Below are 24,725 nucleotides of genomic sequence, written 5' to 3'. Positions count from 1 at the left end.
GGAAAGCGGAACAGGTACTATCCTCCCCAAGAGCAAGAAAAATACCTGACAAACAGAGGAACCACTCAAGCCCGACGACAGAGGCAAAAAGCCACGGACAAGCAGACAGCCCAAACCACTTGCCAACATCAGAAGAAACAACAACAACAACACGAGAACCTCGCGGCAAGAACACAGCAACGACTGACCCACCCCCGTGAGACCGTCAGCCGTGAGTACGAAAACACACGAGAGACATTTCAGAGATATTTCAAGAGAAGAGAAACTTTGATCTAGAGTATTTGACACAAAGAGAACTTTAATTGGTTTACAGATATTACAGTTAAAATGTTATAAAGTGTAATAGAGCAAGACAATAGAAAATGCTGGAGCGGAAAGAAAGAATACATTTATGTATGTATATATTGGAGTGGAATTGTTTCCATTCTATTCCACTACGTGACACAAGTAGGAGCAAGGAATAAGGAAAAGCACAGTCGACATTGCACGACTGCAAGTAAATCTTGCCCTCACAAACTGCTCACGAAGTGGAATTGAAGGAAGTCAACTTATGCACTCTTCCTAGGGAGGTACGCAAGGCGTTGTACCCTAAGGGAGAAAGCATAATATTTCCTTCCTGGTGCTCGACTAACTGTTATCCCAACATTAACCATTAGACGCAGCGAAAAAGGCACCAGGGACAAGGGAAAGGTTAATCTCAGTTAGAAAGTTAGAGTTTATAAGTGGAGACTCGTTGATGTAACCAGGGGAGACCGGCACACGTAACAATAGGACAGAAGTACAAAGCAACAAAAGATGAAAATTATAACGTGGAATGTTAAGGGTCTAAGATCACCCCACAAACGTACGGCTGTTCTCAGACATCTCAAAAGACTTAAAACAGATATAGCATTACTCCAAGAAACTCACTTAACCAAAGAAGACTTCTTCCGTATGCGGAAACTTTGGGTAGGAGAAGTATATGGATCACCATCAGTGCAATCAAAAGCAGGGGTGCTGATCCTTATTAGAAACGGCTTAAACATTGAAGTTCAGGATCAATGGAGCGACACAGAGGGGAGGATTGTAAATTTACACATAAAAATAGGATCAGAGAGACTCAGTGTCTACAGTGTGTATGGACCGAACTCAACCAACAAAGAATTCCTAACAAATCTATCCGACAGACTGCTTACTGACACAGAGCCCCATAAAATAGTGGGAGGGGACTTTAACGCAACAATTAAAACATCAGAAGACCGACTCAACCAGAATAACAAGGGAGATAGTACCAGACACCAAGACACCAATTTAAAGAACTTTATACACAGTGCTAGGCTCAAAGATATATGGAGGGAACTCAATCCAGAGGGACGCGAATATACACATTTCTCACATGTACACACATCATGGTCTAGAATAGATTATGCATTCACAACACCCCAGTTAGCTTCAAGAACATCTAACATCACCATAGGCGAAATGATCATCTCGGATCACGCCCCTGTGATATGGTCCCTAAATGAGCAAACACCAAGGGGAACGGATTACATATGGAGATTCCCAACATTTCTGGTAGAGGACGAAACCTTTTGTGCCCTATTAAGAGGGTGGTGGTTGGAATATATGTCCGACAACGAACCACACACAAATAACCCCCAATTGCTGTGGTATGCGGCTAAGGCAGTGATAAGAGGCAGAATAATAGCCTACGTAATCTCCCTTAAAAATAAAATCAAAGACAAAATAAACGATTACAGCAAACAACTACGGGAAACATACACACAATTTCAGGGGAAACCAAATGAAATCAACAAAAAAAAAATGGAAGGCAACAAAAGAATCCTATGAGACATGGCTCCATAAAAGAGAACAAATGCTATACACACGGAAAGAGGCGAAATTATTCAAATATAGAAACAAAGCAGGAAAAATAATGGCTAACTTGGCAAGGGGACCGTCTCATAGGAACAATATAGTGGGCCTAAAAGACAACTCGGGGAAAACACAAAACCATCCACTAAAAATTAATCAACTGTTCTTTGACTTCTACTCAAAACTTTACTCCCACACGCAGACAGACAAGGGTCCAGAAATAGACAATTTTATAAAAATAAACTGGCCCACAGTGTCAGAAAACCAAAAAACAGAACTAAATGCGCCCATAACCATAACAGAAATCAAAGAAAGCATATCGAAATTGGGAAATAACAAAGCCCCTGGCCCAGACGGCTACACGGGTGAATTTTTCAAAGTACTAAAAGACCAGACCGCCCCAATACTGGAATCCTTATTTAACGGATACATGAAAGACTGCCCCATCCCTTCTGAGATGAATACAGCACATAATTGCTACCCAAACCGGGAAAAGACCCAACAGACGTAAAATCATATAGACCAATATCTCGAATTAATACAGACCTGAAGTTGATGGCCAAAATCATGGCTGACCGCCTGGCCGGAGTTACGCCCCAATTAATCCCCCCACTACAAGTCGGTTTCACAAAAGGACGCTCAGCCATCACAAATATACGAAAAATACTGACAATATTAGATGACATTAAAGTACACCCTCTACTCCACCCCTCACCAGCCTTCCTGGCAATAGACGCAGAGAAGGCTTTTGATAACGTCCTATGGCCTTGGCTAAAAACAGTATTGGACAAAATGAAGTTCGGGGGCCCCTTCTGCACATATTTATGGAACCTATATTCCACACCGCAAGCACAAGTATACACACCAGGTTTCTTAGCGCTGCGGAATAAGTTGGCGCTATACAAATAAAGATTATTATTATATTTATTATTATCACAAAAATTCCCCCTACAGAAAGGCACCAGACAAGGGTGCCCCTTATCCCCACTCCTATTAAATCTAGCAATAGAACCCCTGGCAAGAACCCTAGAAAACTCCACAGAAATTGAAGGGATCAAAATTGGGAACAAAACAATTAAAACCATGTTATTTGCTGACGACATCCTGATAGCACTAGGGCGACCGCACACAGACTTATATAAAGTCTTTAACATACTGAAAACATTTGAGAAAAAATCAGGGTTCAAAGCCAACACCACAAAATGTGACTTGATAGATATCTCACCACGAGGCAAACTAAGAGACTCAACCTTCAAAGACCGCCCAGTAAACATAGTCAAGAACAGTATAAAATACCTGGGGATACATATAGGGAAAAGACCAGAAACAATATACTCATTAAACTACCCCCCCCCCTCCCCCCTCTCATAGCTAAAATAATTAAAGAACTAGACAAATAGAGCAACTTACCACTTTCTCTATTAGGCAGATCCCATCTAATCAAAATGATTAGCTTCCCAAGATTGTTAAACCCATTGCAAACAATACCCCTGTTACTACAAAGGCGAGACCTGGAAAAAGACGCGCTCACTTACTAATAAATATGGTACATCTTTTTACAGCTTACTGCTGCTAAAGATGGCATAAGATGGGCAGAAGATGCCAGTCTTCAGGAAATTCCACCAAAATGTTGTGCTTGTTTTCAGTATCAGTGAAGCCAGAAGACATTACATGGCTGATGAGTATGGGGTGAATATGTTCATGGCAATGGTCCCTAATGAAAACTCCACTCATATGAAGCCATGAAAAATCTTGTCAGCACTATTTTTGGGGGGAGCCGAAGTAACAAAAAAATAATTCTGTCATTCTGTACTTTTTTTTTTCAGTGTTCACCAGGACAAATACTGCAATATTTTAATAGTTCGGTATTTTACAAACCCAGCTATACCAAAAATCTGCTTTTTTTTATTCTGAACCTTAACCCTTTTTTTACTGTTTTAAAATTGTTATCGAACCTTTTTCTATATTTCATATAGCCCCACAGGGTACTCGAACTTATGATCACTTCAGTATTGCAATATAGACTAACGGTCTCCATGTTGCAATGCTAGCCCATTGGTACCAATGATTGCATTCCATGGGGTGGGGAGACAATAGGGTGGCCTTCTTTTGGCTGACTGTTTAGTTGCGTGGTCAACTTTGGTAATTAACTATTTAGATGCTGCAATCAAAGTTGAGTGTGGGTCTAAACAGTTGGCGATGGTTGACAGCTGTCCAAAACAGCTGATAGCTGGTAGATATGGCACATACTTGGCTTCTGATCCCGCTTTATACACCCTTCATGATTGCATGGCATATTTAAGGATATTTAAGGGTTAAGGATTCATCAAATGTAAAAGAAAAAGACCTGTGGAACAAAGTATGTGTCCTCATCAGTAAAATGTATTATGCATTTTATCCAACATTTCTCAGTATAATCCTAAGGGCGTATTCAGACATCAGTATATCGGCCAGGTTTTTACGCTCGAATCGATTTACGCTGTCCCTCTCTGCAGGGGAGGAGGCAGAGTGCACTGAGCTCCCGCCCCCTCTCCGCCCCTCGCCACTATTTGCAATGGGACGGCTGGACGGGGCAGAGATAAGTTCCACCCCATCCCGCCCCCTCCCATTGCAAATAGTGGCGAGGGGCAGAAAGAGGGTGGAAAGAGGGCGGGAACTCAGTGCATTGCTCCCGGCCCGCCTTCTACCCCTGGAGAAAGGGTCAGTGTATATCGGCCAGGCATGAAAACCCGGGCGATATACGGACATCTGAATAAGCCCTTGAACTGGCACTTTATCCCAATAATCCGGGTTTACAATGCTTCTACATCAGTGATATTATTATTGTAGCTGCCTGCAAATTTCCCCCCCAAATTCTCCTCATCGTGACTCTTGTATGGCAGATTTTCCATTAATCTTAATGTGTCCCTTTTCTGTTCCTTGTAGGAGACATCGGTGCTCGGCCACCCCACCCCGGCAGCACAACCTCGGATGACATCAGTAGACTCACTTTCCATCATGTGCTCGGCCGGGGTAGCTTCGGACAGGTTAGACATATTGTGCTGGACAAAAATATCAGCTACTGCTTCTGAGGCTTAAACACACAGGCGCATGCAGAAATACGCTCGCCGCTACGGAGAGCCTTTACCCATGAACCAGTGGAAAGTTTTCTACTTTACCCTTTAAATTTCGTGCTATTGCGTATGGTTAAAAAAAAAAAGCAGAAAGATAGATAACAGGACAGAACCTATGTGTGAGAAAGATCAGGCAGGACCTATCTGTTCTCGTATGTAGTAATATTGGCGAGAATCACGTTAATTAAAACTAAACTATTGAAATGAAGGTTTAGTTTCTTCAGGTTTTGCGGCCGTCACGCTCGTCTGTTTGAGCCCTAAGACTCTGCTGCCTACATTCACCTGTCTGGACATTTCGTATGTAGAACCTTTCTGCGCCAATGGCCAGCTGATACTGCTGGAGGATGCTTATTACAGCCACTCATGTGTCCATGCAGAGATGATGTTGTAGTACCTGGCACCCAGGCAAACTAAGGAACAGCGATGTTGATTTAGTCATGAAGATTGAGGCATTTTCCAAATGGGGCAACATATTTAAACTGCTTTTCTGGGACTACAATATTGATGACTATCCCCAGGATAGGTTATCAATATCAGATCAGTGGGGTCTGTTGCTTGGACTCTCCACCGATCAGCTGATTGAAGAGGCCATGCAGTCGGGTGAGCGCTGCAGCCTCTTTCCCGGCCAGTGATATTATCTTTATCGGTCACATGGCCTGGGAGCAAATCAGTCCCATTCAATGGAATGGGACTGAGCTGCAATACCAGGAAAAGCCAATATACCAAGTATGGCGCTGTGCTTGATATGGACTGAAATGACAGCCACACTCACCCAAAAAGAAATCCTCCTACACTTCCTCTGTCAGATTTGTCTTATTGTTCTTATATAGCTTTCTCAGTGCCGTGTATGAGCAGTAAGTTAGTGTACCCTAGAGACGGGTCATACCTTCAGTACCTCTTTAAGGGTGTCTTCACTTACTCCATTTTTGCTGCAGGCTTTCTGATCCAGGTTTTTAATGCAGATTCTTTACTGGCTTCAAGCTTTATATTTCAAAGGTTGAAATCCGCCATCACAATCAGCAGCCTAGACGGACTTTGGATTTAGAGCCGGCATGTATTTCAAATACTCTGCAGATTCTGTGCGGAAATTCTCTATTTCATATGGATGAGATTTTTGAATGTCTTCCACATCATTTGTGCTGTAAAGGCGCCCACACAGCTGCGGTTTTATAACACTGCGATATCGCTGCGTTTGTTAAACGCGATTGTCAATGGGACTTTCTAATGTTAAAAACGCATCGCACAAAAATCACAAAGCACAAACTTGTGATGGGTTTTTAACATTAGAAAGTCCCACTGACAATCGCATTAGAAAACGCAGCGATATCGCAGCGTTACAAAAACACAAGAGAGTAGGAGCCCTAAAGTAAAATATACCGCTGAGATTCTGCAGCCTCTATGGCATGACTGTTGGCACCCGTAGGGGGGGCACCCACTTGCCATGCAATCGCCTTGCGATGTAAGAGAGAGTGAAAACGCAGGATAATGAAACCAGCGATTTTCAACGGTTTCATTCTCATTTACGATGTTTTCACTGTAATCTCGCATCGCAAAGAAGAATCTGCGATATCGCCCATTGTTTTCAATGGGGCCAGTGGCAGCAGCGCTAGCCCCATCGAAAACATAGGGAGAACATTCTGCTCCCCTGACACAGCTGTGACAGCTATGGCAGGGGATTCCTTCACCCCCGCGGGGACCGCAGGGATGAAGAAATCCTCTGCCACAGCTGTCACAGCTGTGGCAGAAGTTCATGATGCTTTCCCATTTCTTTCAATGGGGCCAGCACTGCTGCGGCCCCATTGAAAGCAGTAGGTTTGCAGTGATGATTTTTGGGGAGGGGCTTGAAATATAAGCCCTTCCCTGATAATCATAGCAAGCTCTTGAAAAAAATAAAAAAAGAGATTAACTCAACTAGAAGATCCGCCTGGCTCTTCTCTCCAGTCCCAGCAGTCTTCTTCTCCCCGCCTCCAGAAAGTGCTGCCTCTGATTTGCTGAGCACTCAGCCAATCAGAGGCAGTACTCAGCTGTCATTCAATAACAGCTGGGCACTGCCTCTGATTTACCACGGACAGCTCTTCTAGGTGAGTTAACCTTTTTTTTTTTTTTTACTTTTTCTGACAGTTTACTGTCAAAATGGGTCAATTCCTGCATGACACTACTATATATGCTAAAATTGCAGTCAGAAATATGTTTTGCTCCCAAAAATGTATTCTGTATCATTTACTAATATAAAATAATTAGTCAACAGTCCAAATAATGATAATAAAACAAAAAATGGGGGCAAAATAAAAAATATATATATCCATGTAGTTGTATTTGTGCTACAAAATGTTCCAAAACAAGTGCATATGTATATATACAGATTCCAAGACCAACCCCCTAAGCAAATACAGACCACCTTAAATCCCTTAAATATACACCCCCTAAATAGATACAAATTCATTGGAACCCCTAAACTAATTGAAACCACAGACCAGATCTCCTAAAAGAATATTCCCACATCAGCAATCCTATTTCAGCATGTTCTAAGGGCGATCATGGATTCCACAATTAGAATCCATCCATGTGACACCCCCCCATACCCTTACTATTGCTACATTCATAATGACCCATATAAAGGAGTATGAATCCCAGGTGGGTATTTTGGTTACAAATCGTTGGCCCATAAAGGATCCATGAAGATCTCTTATTTACAGGATTCCTTGTTTAATTGTTTGTTTGATACATTTGTTTTGACACTTCTGTATATTTTTTGTTATAGGTCTCCTCTCTGTGTTCTCCCTCGGGTTATCTATTTGGGGGCTGCCTCTTTGGGATCCCGTTGGTAATACTCCTTGACCGCTGGAGTTCTGGCTTCTTTCTGGCCCTACTTTGTCACGTCTTGGAATCATTGGCGGATTGTCCGTTGGACTGATGGAACTTCGTGATCTTGACCTTTATGGGCTCGGAAGAAAATTCCTTGGTCTATATTGGACGGTTCAGATTTGCACTATGACTGTCCTCAGGACTTTTGGATCTTTTGCCTAAGATCATGTCTGGACTCTACTTTGCTCTGTGGGGAGGGGGGGGGGGGGAGGTGATGGAGGGGGCGGGGTTTAAATTCTAAGTAAATATTTTTTTCTCTGCTGTCTTGGCCTCCCATTTGTATTATCTTGTTTTGCATGACTTTTCTTGTATTTAGCCATCTCTGGACCCTCTTTAAATGTTTTGGCATGTTAGTTTTTTGGCGATGTGTATCTATGTAATTTGGACTGTGTGATGTAAGTGACTCCTAATGCCGACGCCGTGATCTTATAATGTGATCTCTCTTGAGGGTATGGTTGTGACATGATTACCGAGGGTCTTATAGAGTTTTATTAGCATCTTTGTGATGTTCAAGCCTATTTCATCTTTGCGGGTTGGATTTGAGAAGCCCTATTAGGGCGGTTTCACCCGGCTGTATGCGCAACTACGCTCACCGCCATGGGGAAAATTATCTTGTTTTTCCACTGTACAATAACAGAATATGACATGGTACCTTACCCACGTGATAATTATGCTATATGCATGTTCAACTATCCTCATATTGAATGATTGGTACCCACATTTTGTATGCATTTAGTATGACACACATATTGCATATTGACTCGCACCAATAAGTAATACACACAGGGATTTATTGAAACTGGCATTATTTTTGCACAATATAAGGGTTTGACATATTGTGAAGAGCTTAAAAAAAAAAGAATTGCAGATTTTATTAATTAAAATTCTAGAAAAAGCATAATAAAAAGTGATTATCTTTTCCAAAAATGAGATAAATGAAGTCTGAGGGCTCAGTCAGACGGGCGTTTGTTTGCTGCGCATTGTTTTGCGCAAAACCCAAATGCACAAATATTTGCGTGACCAAAGCGGGCATCACGCTGAGAAAATGCACTTGGCTGCATTTATGCGTGACTAAAGTGCGCTGCCTGCTATCCCCTGCTGTGGCTGTGACAGCTGCAGCAGGGGATTCCTTGGATGTGAAACCCCTGGATGCTGTCACATGCAGGGGTTTCACATTGTGGTCAATGGGGTCAGCGGCAGCAGCAGCAGCCCCACTGACATACAGAGAAGATGGCAGTCCTCTGCCACAGCTGTGGCCGAGGATTTGTTCATCCTTGCAGGGAGTCCCCTCATCACTGAACACTGTGACGGCATTGGGATAGCATTGTAGTCCTCTGCCATAGCTGTCACAGTGTTCAGTGATGATGAATGAATCCTCAACCACAGCTGTCACAGGATCGCGATCTTCTCTGTATGTCAGTGGGGCCGCCGCTGGCCCCATTGACCACAGGTGAAACCCCTGGATGTGACAGCATTCAAGAGTTTCACATCTAAAAAATCCTGAATACCGTAGTTATTTGCGTTTTAAGATCCGCTGTCCTATATTTACCGATGCACATTTTTGTGCGCTGGTAAAAAACAGACATGTGACCGCTGCCATTGAAAAGCATTGGTTCTAATAGATGCAGATCGCAAATGCAAATAAGATGTGCAGCAAAATACGCCCGTCTGACTGAGCCCTAAAGCTCCTCTGCAAAAGAATAAGCTCTCATAGAGCTCGGTTGGTGGTAAAATAAAAACACTATAGCTCTTGGGAGGTGACGACAGAAACGTGAAAGTCTTTATACTGTACAAATATAGCAAAACACAAAAAAATTCTGGTATTGCCAGAATCGTGCGGACCCAGAGAATAATGTATCACAATATTTATTCTGCATGCTTGACCTGAAAAGTGAAATCCAGAAAACAATGGCAAAATGTCTGATTTTTTTCTCAACCCTCCCACAAAAAATGTTAATAAAAGTTATATAATACATGTATGCAAAAAAACAAACCCTAGTACGGCTATGGGGATGGAGACATTTGAATGTTATGTCTCTGTTAGGATCGTGTAGGCAGGCAAAGCATGGGACCCACACGATCGTGACCAAGGGGGATACACACGGGATTCATGCAACTGACCCTGTGCTACCGGGAGGTTGGCATGGCCCTACCTAAGCGGGGACATTGCCCCATTAAGGGCAGCCCAGCGGTCTTCGGATCTGGGCCCTAGCTGATCCTAGGAGCCACGCACCAGAACAGGATGCATTCACATGCCACATGACAGACCCAGAATACACCGCATACAACATGCAACCACTAGTAACAGATTGGATGCTGAATATAAATACCAGGTATTGGTTGACATGTTGTACAATATCTTGAAAGCTAGCAGGCCACTTCACGGCTCCTGGTTATACTGCTAGCCCCTACACTAACCAGGAGTCAAGCAGAACCGGACACTGTTCACCACACGCTGCAACAGGACACAACACAGATTGCAGGACACACAGCAAGCTAACACAAAACTGACAGAATTTAAACATACAAACAGACATGAACCAAGTCACACTGCAAACCTCACCAGACAAGCATTCATGACTACTCACCTGAGGGCCCATACAGACTGACCAGGAGCTGGGTTTATATGTGAGCACAGATCCAGGGGATTGGCTAGCAGACAGTACCACACCCAGCCAGCTCAATCATTAACCCTGAAAGTGCTGTGCTGCTGGAATCACAATAGTACATGTCTCAGCAGCACACATAACAGTCTCTAGGAATGGGCAATGAAAAGAATTGGAAATGGTTTGTCATTATGGCTTTAAAGGGACTCGTCACTAAAGGGGTTTTCTCTACTTTTTTAACTGATGACCCATCCTCTGGATAGTTCATCATCAGTTAAATGGTCGTAGGCTGAGCGCTGGCTTAAAATCAATGTCAGCACCACGCTGCTCCTACATTTCATGTTCAGAGATCAGACTTCCTCCTCTGACCAGTGATCACAACATCCAGTCTACTACAATGGACAGTGGGCCGGACGATCGGCTGATGGACAGGGATCCAGATCAGCAGATGCCCATCCATCAACTACAGTACTGATGACCTATCTAGGGAAAAGGTCATCAGTCAAAAAAGAGCAGAAAACCCTTTAGGGAATGAATACAAATATCAGATCAGACCCTACTTAGTACAAACCCTAGACCAGAACTGACTTAATACAGTCTATAGGACCGATTTAAAGAGTAATGATAAGGAAATATTACAATGGTAGACATGGAGCATGTGGTCTTCTATTTTTCTATACAGACCCCCCAGACTAGCCGTCACCCCTCCCCTGCTTTATTCTGACATCACACAGACCTTATACAGACCTGAATACAAGCCCCGAACCGGTCGTTATTTTCTTCTCTCCTTCTTTGCACTTCTTCATTCTCCTTCATTTCACTTGCCAGCACTGCCCAACAATGAAGAGGGGTGCAGAGGGAGAGAGGCGAGTGTAATTCATAGGTTCGGTGCCCGGGTGATTTGCCTTCTCTTCCTAGATTCTCCCGAACATTTCAGGCCAATTGGCAAGTATTAATATACACATACCACTGCAATGGTTCTATATGAATCACACTACAACATATCTATAAAGTGTGGTTGGCATTCCTGACATGAACGTGCCAGTGTGATTTCTCTTGACCATTTCTGATTTACCCGTTTTTCCACTAATATTTATAACCAGAGATGAGCGGTTACGTCTGCGGACATCCCTTCCCCTTCACAAGTCTGGAACTTACATTCCTGCTGGTCTGGATCCGTCAGTGTAGAAGCCGCCTTCTCCTCTCCACCTCCTTCCTGCACTCTACCTGAAGTGATGGGAGGCGTTTCCAAAGAAAAACGCCTCGGGTCCTTGGGTAAATCACACGCTGATGAGTGCAATATCAGTCTGGGTTTCATGACTTGATATCGCGCTCAGCTGAGTATAAGAAGCCTGAGAGAGCAGCGCCCCCTACCAGCAGGTTACAAAGGGATTTATGCTGCACCTGCTAGTCGGACATTCAGGGGAAAGGGAAGACACAGAAGGGACATCAGTAGTTTGTGGCACCGCAGAGGGGACACCAGTAGTCTGTAGGGACACAGAGAGGGGACAGCGGTACTTTCTGGGGCCACAGAGGAGACACCAATACTATGGAGAGATAGTGAGAGCTAGTGGTAGGATGGGGAATGTGCAGGGATGAATCTTGGCAAGAAGAAATCTTAGTGAAATTCTGGGCCCAGACAAAGAACAAAAACGAAAGCAGAAGTCATCAATCACAGGCGATGTCACATGTGATCACTGGAGGTAACAGCACTGTAATCACTATCACAGTGTAGAATCTAGCATCTCTATGATATGATTGTATTAGAGGTATACTAGAGCTGAGCCGCTGTTATAGATATGCTGTCCCTAATTTAATTCTGAGTTCTGCTGTGGGGCCCTGTGAGTTCAACGTATGCCCCTCTTTGCAAAAGTAGTAAAACATTAGGACTGTATAAATTTGGTATTGCTCTAATCGTGCTGATCCGGAGTATAATGTTCTCAAGTGCTTTATGCTGCATAGTAAAGTCAGTAAAAACAAAACCCCCCAAAAATGTTGACATTTCTAGGTCTCACCCCCCAAAAAATACATGAAAAAAATGTTATATAGACATAATATAAACCCCAAACTCCTGCTATGCAGTAAATGACTGGGCCTGCTGGCAGTGCCGGAAGCAGACAGCGCTGTCCATAATACAGAGGCCTGGGTTGGTACTGCATGCAAAGCTCCCATTGAATTCACTGTCTGCAGTACCAACCACAGCGCTATCTGCGCTTCTACTAATAGTAAAACTCTCCAACAGCCCTTTTAAGGGGTTAACAAATATTTGTATTATAGCACACGTATTATATTGAGAATGCCACCACAAATGGGGCTGAAATATGGATTGGACTATTGGACGGACTGACTTTCACATGTATATATGCCATTAGGATGTGCCTGCACACGGCATATACAGTACCTGGAATGTGAAACAGGCTGTGCAGTGGAATCACAGGTGCATCCACCCAGTATACAGCACATTAAGTGTGTGAAAACTGGAGAAAAGTCACAGATTTCTGAAACATGAGGATTGAAAATCCACAACATGCAAATTTTTCCATATGGATTTTTATCTGTGGATTGTTACAGTAATGACTTCATTTAGATGATATTCAAGGGGGATCATAGCCTTATCCATCAGGTATATCTAATCGTATATATAATGTATACGATGCATCAGAGAAGAGCGCAAAACACTGAAGTGATGTGTTCAGGCTCTTCTGCTTTATTGTTCTGATACAAGAGGTTCTATACTTTGGCTTCTCCAACGGTCCACAATGTAAAGTCCAGAGCGCGTGCGATACTTCTAATATAGTAGAATCCTACAAGAGGCTGATGATGACAAAGCTGCATGATCATTGTCTGAGACCCTGTTAGTAAGATGGAACTACAATGCGTCTTCTCCTCACATGTTTCTTGCTCTGCACACAGCATTAATATTACTGCATAACATGTAATTCCCTACTGTTACACAGATCTCCATCCAGATGCATTGTACTGTAGATTGCTATGGAGCTGCGCTGAAGAATCTGCACTGCAAACTTGCACTGTGAATCCAACCTTCAGATCAGTTTCGGATTTTTGCTCTATTTGTCCTCTTCATAAATGACTATTTTTCTAGGTGGTGCTGGCAGAAGACAACTCTACTCGGCAGAAGTTTGCTGTGAAAGTCATCGCCAAGAGAAGCCTGCTTACCGAAGGAGAGGACCGCGTGATGGTGGAGCGGCGGGTGCTACAACTTGCATCTGGCAGCCCCTTTCTTCTACATGGACAATTTGCTTTCCAGACAAAGGTACATTTATGACTACTTCCAAATGAACAAATACCAGTATATGTACCTGATGCTGTAGTGATACAAAGTATCTGCGAGCCGTGCAACAGTAAGACATTTCCATCCACAGAGATCTTGGGCTGACATAGCAATAGTCACAATGGGCCCCACTTTCCACTGAGGGTCAGTTAGATATACAATACCTTTATTATAATGAATGCCCGCTATTCAGTTTGTAGGTGTACAATGCTATGCTTATTAATGTCCTAGTATATCTGTACAGGGATATAGGAGCCGTGAGTCTATGGATGTCGAGGTGAACAACAGTAACAATCACAACCGAAAATACCAAAAACTGGGTGCTACACATGTGCAAGAACTCTAATCAAAGTTCTAGAGACACAAATTGAACCACTTAAAACCTAATACAAACATAGAAGCGAACCACAGGGGTACGTGCAAACATCAGGGAGTCAATCTGCTGATTTTCACTGCGGACGTCACTCATTGCCTTGAATGAAATCCACAATGAAGACCCATGACTTTCCTGTGACAGATGACGCATGCTGCATGACTATCCTCCACTGCAGGTTGTTTCCATTGTTAGTGAATGGGGTTTGTTAAAAGCCCTCTCATTTACATGTACTGCACATTGTTGGAGAATGTCGGTGCACATTCTGTAGCTGAAATTCCACAGCGTCTGAACTCACCAGCCGTCACGTTGGTTCAGCAAGTACGGCAGTGATTGGCTGACAGCAGTGCTCGCTGGCTAATCAGAGCCATCGCTTCCTGGAGGCGGGATTTATGAACGCTGCAAACAGGAAGTGATGATCTGTCAGCGGCCAAGGAGTGCAGGAAGCCCGGCGGAGCTACGGAACTTCGCAGACCATCGGGAGGAACCCGGACCATGGCTACTAGCTTAGTATTAATAAGACATCCCCCAAAAAGAAAACCCTGTGCCTCTTTTGGGGCAAAAATTATTATAAGACAGGGTCTTATTTTCAGAGCATCATGGTATTGAATAATTACTATTTGCAACCAGGCTCCTAAGCTGGTGGTCTGCAGACCCCCCTCTCCACAATACAGGCTGCTCTCATTGTAATTAGTTTGTAACTGTCTCTCACATAGCATGCTGAATGGCAGCTTGTGTCACTTGAAATTAAAGGGGTTGCCCAGTTACTGGATAACTCTTCAATAAGACCCCCTGTATTAAAACAATAAATTGTGATATACTTACCCCTCTGCAGCCTCCGGGATCCAACCCTTGAGCCCGCTGCATTCCCGGGGATTGTTGTGACAGATGATGTCACAGGAAACCACATGATAACTGCAGCCAATGAAAGCTCAGTACAGTTTGGTTGCCATAAAAGAAATTAAAGGAGTTGTCCGGCCACACAGGGTAAAAATTTTTATAATGCTGCTGCTTTCCTTTCAGTAAGGATAGTAACAGACAGCATACAGGGGCTCAAACCGGCCGGCAGATCAGCTGCAATGTCAGTTTCTTACCTTAGACTCTGATGTTCATTGTAGCTTTCAAAGATGGCGCCTCTGTGTGCGCGCTCCCGATGGTAGTAAGAGACATGAACAGGCAAAATTTCATGGCCTCCCTCAGCTCACGTCCTAGCCCCGCCCACAACACGCCCACCTCTATTGAATTGCTCTACAGTCTCTCCCCGCCCAGGCCCCGCCCCCTGCTGCATACTATAATCAGAGGGGGTGTGGCCAGGGGAGACTGAGTTATACACTCATGTCAGGAGGGGGGAGGGGAGGGGAGCGAGCGGCAGTGATGTGTGTCTGTGCAATGTCAGGATGGATGGATGGATGTGTGCAAGTGGCTGTCAGAAGTCCCGGGGGGGGGGGGATGGATGGATGTGTGCAAGTGACAGCCACTTGCACACATCCATCCATCCTCCTCCCCCCCCCCCCCCCCCCCGCCTGGACCTCTGACAGCCACTTGCACACATCCATCCATCCTGACATTGCACAGACACACATCACTGCCGCTGCCCCCCCTCCCCCCACCCCCCCGGACCTCTGACAGCCACTTGCACACATCCATCCATCCATCCTGACATTGCACAGACACACATCACTGCCGCTGCCCCCCCTCCCCCCCCCAGACCTCTGACAGCCACTTGCACACATCCATCCATCCATCCTGACATTGCACAGACACACATCACTGCCGCTGCCCCCCCTCCCCCGGACCTCTGACAGCCACTTGCACACATCCATCCATTCATCCATCCATCCTCCCCCCTCCCTCCTCCCCCCCCCCCCCCACGAGAGCCCGCCCCTCCTCTCATTCTTACCTAGGAGTTGAAGAGCCAGCAGCCAAGCCTCCTCAGGCAGAACTGAGCTTCCCAGGCTGAACTTCTGCACATGCGCAGAGCTGTGCTGGAGAGGCGCGTCCCCGGTCCTCCCGACAAGAAGAGGAGAAGAGACTTGTCGGAACCAGGAACCATGGTAACCGAGGAGCAACACAGGGGGGGGGGCAGCCAAGAGGTAAGTGAATAACTTCTGTTTGCCTAATTTACAATGCACAATGTATATTACAAAGTGCATTGTATTGGGCAAACAGAAGTAATGAGACCTGATGTTTATGGCCGGACAACCCCTTTAAATTAATATCCCTCTGGTGCCAAGAATTTTGAAAATTTAATATTCCAGGTTAAAAGTAGTAAAACTTAATAAAATCTATATAAGCTTGCTAATCGCCGTTATCGTACCGACCCACAGAATAACGTTGTGTCACAGTAAGATCTGCAGGATAAAGGCATCAGTGCGTTTTATCATTTCACCACACTTACTAATGTAAAAATGTTCCCATACATTATATAGTAGACTAAATGATACCATTAAAAACACAACTCGTCTCGCAAAATAAGAAGCCCTCTTATGGCGAAAAAAATGTATGTATTGAAAATAGGGATGAAGAAGTGAGAATAAAAACATGAAAAGTGGGCGGTCCTTCAGGGGTTAAAGGGAAAAGGGTTTTGTGTAAAAAATCTGTGAATGTAGACAAACAGTTTGTAAATAGTCTATGGATGCCACTGCGACTGAGATGGCGTCTTCTCTATGATGCAAACATGAAAACCTTATATGTACATTATTAGTGAAACTAGATGGAGAACGGCTGCTGTATGAGGTATAAGCTACACCTCTCCTGGGGCCGGGCTGCAGCCTTATTATCACCAGTACTGAGCTTAATGATCCATCATACATGTAACTGTCCCATCCCCCCCGTCGTCATATAGTCTACATCTATGATGGAGAAATAACTGAGAATGGCCTCTGTATAACATAGTAACATAGTATGTGAGGCTGAATGAAGACAAGGTCCATCTAGGTCAGCCCTGTTGATCCAGAGGAAGGCAAATAATCCCAAGAGGCAGAAACCAATTATCCCTTTCGGGGGGAAAATTCCTTCCCGACTCCATAATGGCAGTCAGAATAATCCCTGGATCAACCTCTGATAGTTCCTGTCTGTATAGAATGAAGACGCTGCAATCATTTGGTAACTTGATCCTAGACATTCACATTCTTGTATCGCTCTTCTGTATGGCAGGACCTGGTGCTGCTCGGAATGGAATACATCAACTGCGGAGACTTTGATGAACTTCTACAGCGGAAGGGGTGTCTCGACAGCCCCTGTGCACGGTAATGTAGTCGTAAGCTAATAAACATCTCCCTGTAGGTCATACATGAAGAGGACAGTACATGAGTGAAGTTACCCTTACATGGGGCAATTATCGCTGGAAGCAGCAAATTCAGGCAATAGCCGTCCCGTGTACTGGGTATGGAGCGAGAAATCGATCACTGGTCAGAGTCACTTAGCAGAATTAAAAACCCAGCGACTATCGGCCGTGTAAACCGGCAATCGTTCTACAATGCATGACTGCCTGTTTACTGTGAATGGAGGCGGCGGGTCAGCATGATCTTCAACCACTCAGCCTCCATTCACAGAACGACTATCACTCCTTGTAAAGCACAGGGGCGATAGTTGGGCGGCTCTTCATGGAATGGCTGTTGGGCGCTTATGTAACCTATAGTAGTCCTGTGTAAAGGAACCTTTAGATTGTTAGCCTTACTGCCCACATACAAGCTCCAATGATGGACTCCATTCATTAAGGGACTGTACATAGAATAGAGTGTTATACTCAGAAGCTGCAACTATATTCTCCATTTATAGGATGTTAGCAGGGGCATAGCTAAAGGCTCATGGGCCCGGGTGCAAAAGATTATCTTGGGCCACCCAACTTCTCTTAACTGCTTAACGCAGAGGCGTAACTTAAAGCTCCTGGGCCCCAATGTAAAACCTGTAACAGGGCCCACAAATATAATGCTTTATTCATAGTACTGGACTCCCTATATGGAGAAGAGAATATATAGTTATGTCAGTGGATGTTAGTACTGAAACACTTTGTTAAAAGACTTTTATCCAATTCTAGGCTTATTACTCTCTATATGGTCTGAACCTGTAGATCATGGATCTCACATTGTAATAGCAGCATCTCTTATACATAACTCTAAGTCACACAGTGCTTGCATAGGACTGCACCTAAAGCAGGGAAATGGCTGTTCTTGTATATCGGCACTGTTTGGCGGCCATTAATCTGCAAAAAGAAAAAAAATAGTTCCATGCTCCACCGCATGTAACATTATATTGCATTGCTCCGGTGGATGCTATATCTTCTCGAGGCTCTATAGGGTGTCGCACAGAGAGCCCACTGATCTATAACACAAACACATATGGCGCTGCCCTGTGCAGGAGTCCTTATCCCCATGTTTGTAGTATGCAGAATAAGATAGGATTAGAGAACATGTAGCATGAAGAATGAGATGTGTGATCCCTGCAGTCTATAGTAATAACCTCACATGGTGGATCTTCTGCTCTTCTGTACTATGTGTTCTTCAGAGCTTTCTGTCAGCCTCCAGATACTAATTCTCTTCTCTCCCCTTCGTGCCAGTTTCTACGCAGCGGAACTTGTATGCGGTATCCAACACCTGCATGCGAAGGGCATCGTCCACCGGTAAATATATTCTTGTCTTTTTTAGGTGTGATGGACTCAGGCCGGGTCTGTAATCCCAGATTATATTATAGTAGATGGTTTGGAATCTGATATAAAACATACTTAGATATATTAATTCTGGATGTTTGTGCGCACATTAGGTAACATCTTCATATATTTATAAAGTAAATCAGCTAATGGGACAGATTCTCTCTTAGCAGTATGAATGGGAATAAACCATTGTTTCCTCTACTTCACAGAGATCTCAAGCCGGATAACATCCTGGTGACTTCAGCGGGCCATCTAAAGATCGCCGACTTCGGGTTGGCCCTCGAGGACATCTATGGAGACCGCACAGCCTCCGGATATGCTGGAACGCCGGACTTCATGGCTCCTGAGATGCTGAGCGGGGAGGAGTACAATGCTGCCATCGACTGGTATGCCTTAGGTATCATTCTTAATATCATGGTTACCAGCAGGTCCAAGTATCATCGAGGACGATTTAATGCCTCCAACATCGAGGCGAAGAACATCATCAAGAAGGTGAATATATTCTCTATGTAGTACGTGTTATACTAGACCAGGACAGTAATAATAGTTCAGAGCACTAGATTATATTTTTTTCCTTTTTAGCTCCTCCGGGAAGATCCTACGACGCGCTTAGGGGTCCACGGTGACATCAGAGCCCAGAGGTTTTTCCGGCATATCAATTGGGATTTGGTAGAAGCCCTGCAGATGCGACCACCACACATTCCTGTACCAGTGAGTATAAGCAGAAATTGTATTGGTTCAGCTTGGTATGTTATAACGTCATAGTACTACTAATGGGAGATGTCTATGCCTCACTATGGTGCTAGACATGGGCTGTAGCCCTAATATCACCTTTATGAGCTTCCTTGGTCTATATACTGTATATGTCTATGCCTCACTATGGTGCTAGACATGGGCTATAGCCCTAATATCACCTTTATGAGCTTCCTTGGTCTATATACTGTATTCATTAGAACGGGTATATTTACGGGGGACTTTTTTCTACTCGTATGAATAGTTCATGGAAAATAGAATTTACAGCATGTCCCATTCCTGTCTCATTTTTGAACAAGAATAGCACATGATAATGTGTGATGTCCGGCACATCGGACAGCGCATGGATGATGTGTCTGTGTGCCGGCTGATGTGAGTTCCATGTAAGAATCTTAGACACAAGTTTAAGTTTGTCCGTGTGCGAGTAGTCTTAGGCCCAATGCCCACGGGCGTATTTGCACTGCGGGATCTGGAGCAAATACTGCCCATAGGACATGCTAAGCAAAACACTTTTCCATGCCCACGAGCGGAAATAAACTGCGATTTTCTGCTGCCGGGGGAAAAATCGCAGCATGTCCTATTCTAGTGTGAGGCTCGTACGGGCAAATTCCATTGTAGTCAATGGAAGCTGCCCATCCTGCAGCGAGTTGCCACACATCTGCATCATCGCCGGTGCAACAGCTCTGCACTGCGCATGTGTGGCTGCGCACCAGCCGGCACATCTACAGCGAAGAAAGAAGACAGCAGACAGGTAAGCCAGGGGTCACCGCTGGGGAACAAGGTCTGATTCCATTACGAGATCTCACAGTCAGATTCCTCCCCGGCCGTCTGCATTTGGCCTTAGGGCTCAGTCAGACGAGCGTCCTTTTTGCGTAAAAAAAAGTGTTGCATGCATGTGCAAAATGCACCTGACCGTAGCTCCATGCCCATTGCTTTCAATGATGCTGCCTCTGATTGGCTGAACGCTGTGACCACTCACAGGCAGCACTCAGCTGTCATTCAATGAATGGCTGAGCGCTGCCTGTGATTGGCTGAGCGCTCAGCCAATCAGACACAGCTCTTTTAGGAGGCGGGGATTTTTAAATCCCCGGCCAGCTGAAAGTGCTTCAGTCAGTGCCGGCAGTCAGCGAGAACATGCGCCAGAGCTGCACAGCAGCAGAGAGGTGATGTGTGTGTATATATATATGTATATATATACATACACATTTTTTTTTACAGCAGCTTCTGTTTCAAGCCCTACCCCGAAAGTCACTGTGGGGGTTGACTGCATCGCATTGCTTTCAATGGGGCCAGCGGCAGTAGCAACGGCCCCATTGAAAGCAATGGGATGGCATCATGGTCCTTTGCCACAGCTGTGACAGCTTCATCCCCACAGGGAGTCCCCTTGTCACTGAACACTGTGACAGTGCTGTCACAGTGTTCAGTGATAAGGGGACTCTCCGTGGGGAATCTTTCTGTGTCGCACGGACCCACCCAGGGCACGGATGTCCTATCTTTTACAAGTATGAGTATTTTGCGCCTGTAAAAGACGGACATGTGATCAAATCATAGGGAGCCACTGGCTCTATCAGACATGCCTTTTTTTGCGCACATAGGAGCAAGCAAAAAAAAAACCGCTCGTCTGACTTTGCCCTTAGGGTGATACATTTTTATACAGGAATTAGTTTGTTTTTTTGAACTGTAATCCAGTGCTGTCATGAGAAGTTATAATACCAGCTAAATCCCTATGCTTCCTCTTTTTATAGTCAAACAACATCCGGCATGGCTCAAGACCATTTAATCTCGAGAGGATGGAGGCAGCAGAAGCCCACCACTCGGCCATATCGGCAGACCACCAGGCCTTATTCACAGGGTTTTCATTTGTCAGCACTAACTGGAAAACCCTGGACAGCACACCGGCTCTTTAAGATCATCAGAGCCAGATCTCATAAGCTCCAAGAAGACCATCAAGAGAAGCAGAAGAACACCGATGATGTCATCAGGAGCAGCCCAGCAATTCCATCAGACCGAGCTGGATGATTACTGCCATGTCTACATCTGGCATACAGGTGGTATACCTTTGTTTTTCTTTTAATATGTATGGTGTGAGGATGTGCCTGACCATGTCAGGCGCACCGCATGCGCAGAGTACGTTGATATTATGGTACTATATATATAGTGTTACACTTTATATATACTCCATAAATGACTAAAAATACAATTACATTTACCAGTGACTACTGGTGAGTGTAATTTTATATTTCCCCCTCCTCTATGACATCTATTAGTATTGTCATCGATGACGGGGAAATAAGGAGAGAGATGGCCGGCTATTAAGGGGTGGAGGAGGCCGGACCCTTTTTTTTTTTTCTTTTTATGTATGGTATTAGGATGTGCCTGACCATGTCAGACGCACCACATGCCCAATATAGGATGATATTATGATACTCTATGTATAGTGTCACCGTATACATATACTTCATAAGATATTAATGCTGCAATTACAGTTACCGCTGACTACCGGTGAGTGTAATTTCATATTTCTCCCTCTTCTATGACATTGTTTAGTTTTGTCACCGGCGATGGGGAAATAAGGTGAGAGATGGCCGGCTATTAAGGGGTGGAGGAGGCCGGACCTTTTTTTTAAATTAATATAAAATTTGTTTCCAAGAATATAACTGTTTGGCATTAGGATGTGCCGGACCATAGCGGGCGCACCACATGCTCAGAATAAGATACTACGGTACTACATGTATAGTGTTACACTATATCTATACTCCATAAGATATTAAGAATACAATTACATTTACTGGTGATTACCGCTCAGGGGAATTTTATACTTCTCCCTCTCCTCTGACATCTCATGGTTTCGTCACCAGCGAAAGGGAAATAAGGTGAGAGATGGCCGGCTATTAAGGGGTGGAGGAGGCCGGACCTTTTATTGTAATTGTTTGCTTTTATATTTGGGCCAATTATAGTAGTCGGTCATTGGTCCAGCTCTGTAGACAGAAAAACACAAATGTTCCGGATCTTTGAATGCAGTGACACCATTTTTAAATTGTTTTTATTGTGCAAAAGTAATAAAATGTTACAAAACTATATAAATTGGATACAAATGTAATCCTACTGACCACAGGATGCAGCGAAGATGTCATTTATGCCAGCGTCATATAAGCCTATGTGCACCAGTGTAGTGTTCCTACAGAATTAAAGATGCTTTTTCTGCCCGCGTTCCAGATGTGTTCTTTTTCCTGCACAATTGCGCAGTGTTTCACGCATCTCCTAGCATATTTCGTGTACATTTATGTACCCTCTATGTTACTTCTATGAGACCTCTTGCTGTGCACATGTGCAGGAGAATAGAGCACGGTGCGCTGGTTTATTCTTCAACTAAAATCCTCAGGAAAAATACATGCTGGTGAACAAACCCATTGAAATCAATAGGTTCTATAATCTGTATATTGTGTGTGCAAATACACCCGTGTGCCACCGGCTTTACTGTATAAGGCCTCCTTCACATGGCCAGTAAGAAATAGACCTTATTAAAAAGGGCAGGAGGTGTTGTGTTGTATGTTAGGAAAACATTCATCTCTACAGAGATTCAAGCTTCAGACATGGGAGTTCTGTAGAAACTGTTTGGGTAAGAATACAAGGAGAGAACAACAGAAAGGACACTATTGTAGGCATTTACTATAGGCCACCTGGACAAGCAGAAGATATGGCGGAATTCTTTCTACATCACATGGCCAAGCTCTCAAAAAAGCCCAACATAGTGATCACGGGAGATTATAACTATCCGGACATTTGTTGGGAATCTCTCAGGTAAAAGTAATGGATCCAACACATTCTTATCCGTACTTGCTGACAACTTTATCTTCCAAAGGTAGAAGAGAAAACAAGGGGATCTGCTATCTTGGACCTAATTCTTACCAACAGGGAGGGAATGGTTGCGGAAGTAAGGGTGGTTGGGACCTTAGGAGGCAGCAATCATGTTATCATTGAATTTTGGATAAAAAGGGGATGAAGACCTGAGAAAACTCAGACCTCAAGGTTGGATTTTAGAAAGGCAGATTTTATTGAACTCAGAAAGAGGATAGGAAGAATCCAATGGCTGGATGTTCATAAGGAAAGAAATGACTAAGTAGGTTGGGAAATATTGTGAAGTAAGATTCTCAAAGCACAATCGTTAACAATCCATAAAAGAAGGAAGAATGGGAAGCATTTAAAGAGACCATGATGGATGAACACAGAACTTGCACACATGTTAGAGGAAGGAAAATATGATCAAACGGAAAGAGGAGGAAATATAGTCAGACCTCAGCTGGAATACTGTGTCCAGTTCTGGGCACCCCACTTTAAAAAAGACCAACAAACTGGAGCAAGTTCAGAGAAGAGTTACCAAGATGGTGAACGGTCTGCAAATCATGTCCTATGAGGAATGGTTAAAGGATCTGGGAATGTTTAGCTTGCAGAAGAGAAGGCTGAGAGGAGACGTAATAGCTGTCTACAAATATCTGAAGGGCTGTCACAGTGCAGAGGGATCAGCCCTATTCTCATCTGTACAAGGAAAGACTAGAAGCAATGGGATGAAACTGAAAGGGAGGAGACACAGATTAGATATTAGACAGCGAGAGGGATCAATGAGTGGAACAGGTTACCCTGGGAGGTGGTGAGTTCTCCTTCAATGGAAGTCTTCAAACAAAGGCTGGACAAATATCTGCCTGGGATGATTTAGTGATCCTGCACTGAGCAGGGGGTTGGACCCGATGACCCTGGAGGTCCCTTCCAACTCTACCATTCTATGACTCTTTGACCGTATGCACTTTTACACTCACTACATCGCTGCCAAAAATTGCATGAAAAGAAAAACGTTGTGATGAAGTCCCAATCAAAATTAACGTTTTCTCGTCCATTCACACAGGCAGCTGCAGCATATCAGCCAAAATATGCGCTGCAGTGTGAATGATTTTTAATGGTTAACTAGAGGCAGCTGTTTTCTTTTCCCGGTGTTGGACGTTACAAAACTCCCTCCCCTTCCCTTTTTTTTCAGCTTCCATAGAAGCCTATGAGGACCTCCAGAATATCTCGGCAAAAGATAGGTCTTGCCCTATCTATTCACGCACTGTATAAAATCGGAAGCCGTTTTCGGTCGCCGATGTCCTGTTATTCCCGGTGCCCTGATGTTTCTATGTGGCTAAAATTCGCTCATCTGAATGATTACATTGGAATCCAAGGCTTC

At 44.2% G+C, this 24,725-nt stretch overlaps 1 protein-coding gene and 1 long non-coding RNA gene across 2 annotated transcripts; both read left to right on the top strand.

Moving 5' to 3' along the window:
- Positions 1 to 11,718: 11,718 nt before the first annotated feature.
- Positions 11,719 to 17,302, top strand: LOC136612111 (uncharacterized). The gene is made up of 3 exons (XR_010790355.1): positions 11,719 to 12,141; positions 13,542 to 13,712; positions 17,260 to 17,302. It is a non-coding gene; the product is annotated as an uncharacterized lncRNA (long non-coding RNA).
- Positions 17,298 to 21,633, top strand: LOC136612103 (protein kinase C theta type-like). Its single transcript, XM_066592218.1, has 5 exons — positions 17,298 to 17,351; positions 18,662 to 18,724; positions 18,964 to 19,246; positions 19,337 to 19,465; positions 21,253 to 21,633. The coding sequence occupies exons 3-5, from the start codon at positions 19,091 to 19,093 to the stop codon at positions 21,412 to 21,414; spliced, it is 447 nt and encodes a 148-aa protein (XP_066448315.1). The 5' UTR covers positions 17,298 to 17,351; positions 18,662 to 18,724; positions 18,964 to 19,090; the 3' UTR covers positions 21,415 to 21,633.
- Positions 21,634 to 24,725: the final 3,092 nt, after the last annotated feature.

Source organism: Eleutherodactylus coqui, chromosome 1 (assembly GCF_035609145.1).
Source record: "Eleutherodactylus coqui strain aEleCoq1 chromosome 1, aEleCoq1.hap1, whole genome shotgun sequence".
Taxonomy (NCBI): Eukaryota; Metazoa; Chordata; class Amphibia; order Anura; family Eleutherodactylidae; genus Eleutherodactylus; species Eleutherodactylus coqui.
The sequence above is the reverse complement of the archived record's forward strand: the minus strand, read 5'-3'. Positions and strand labels throughout refer to the sequence as shown.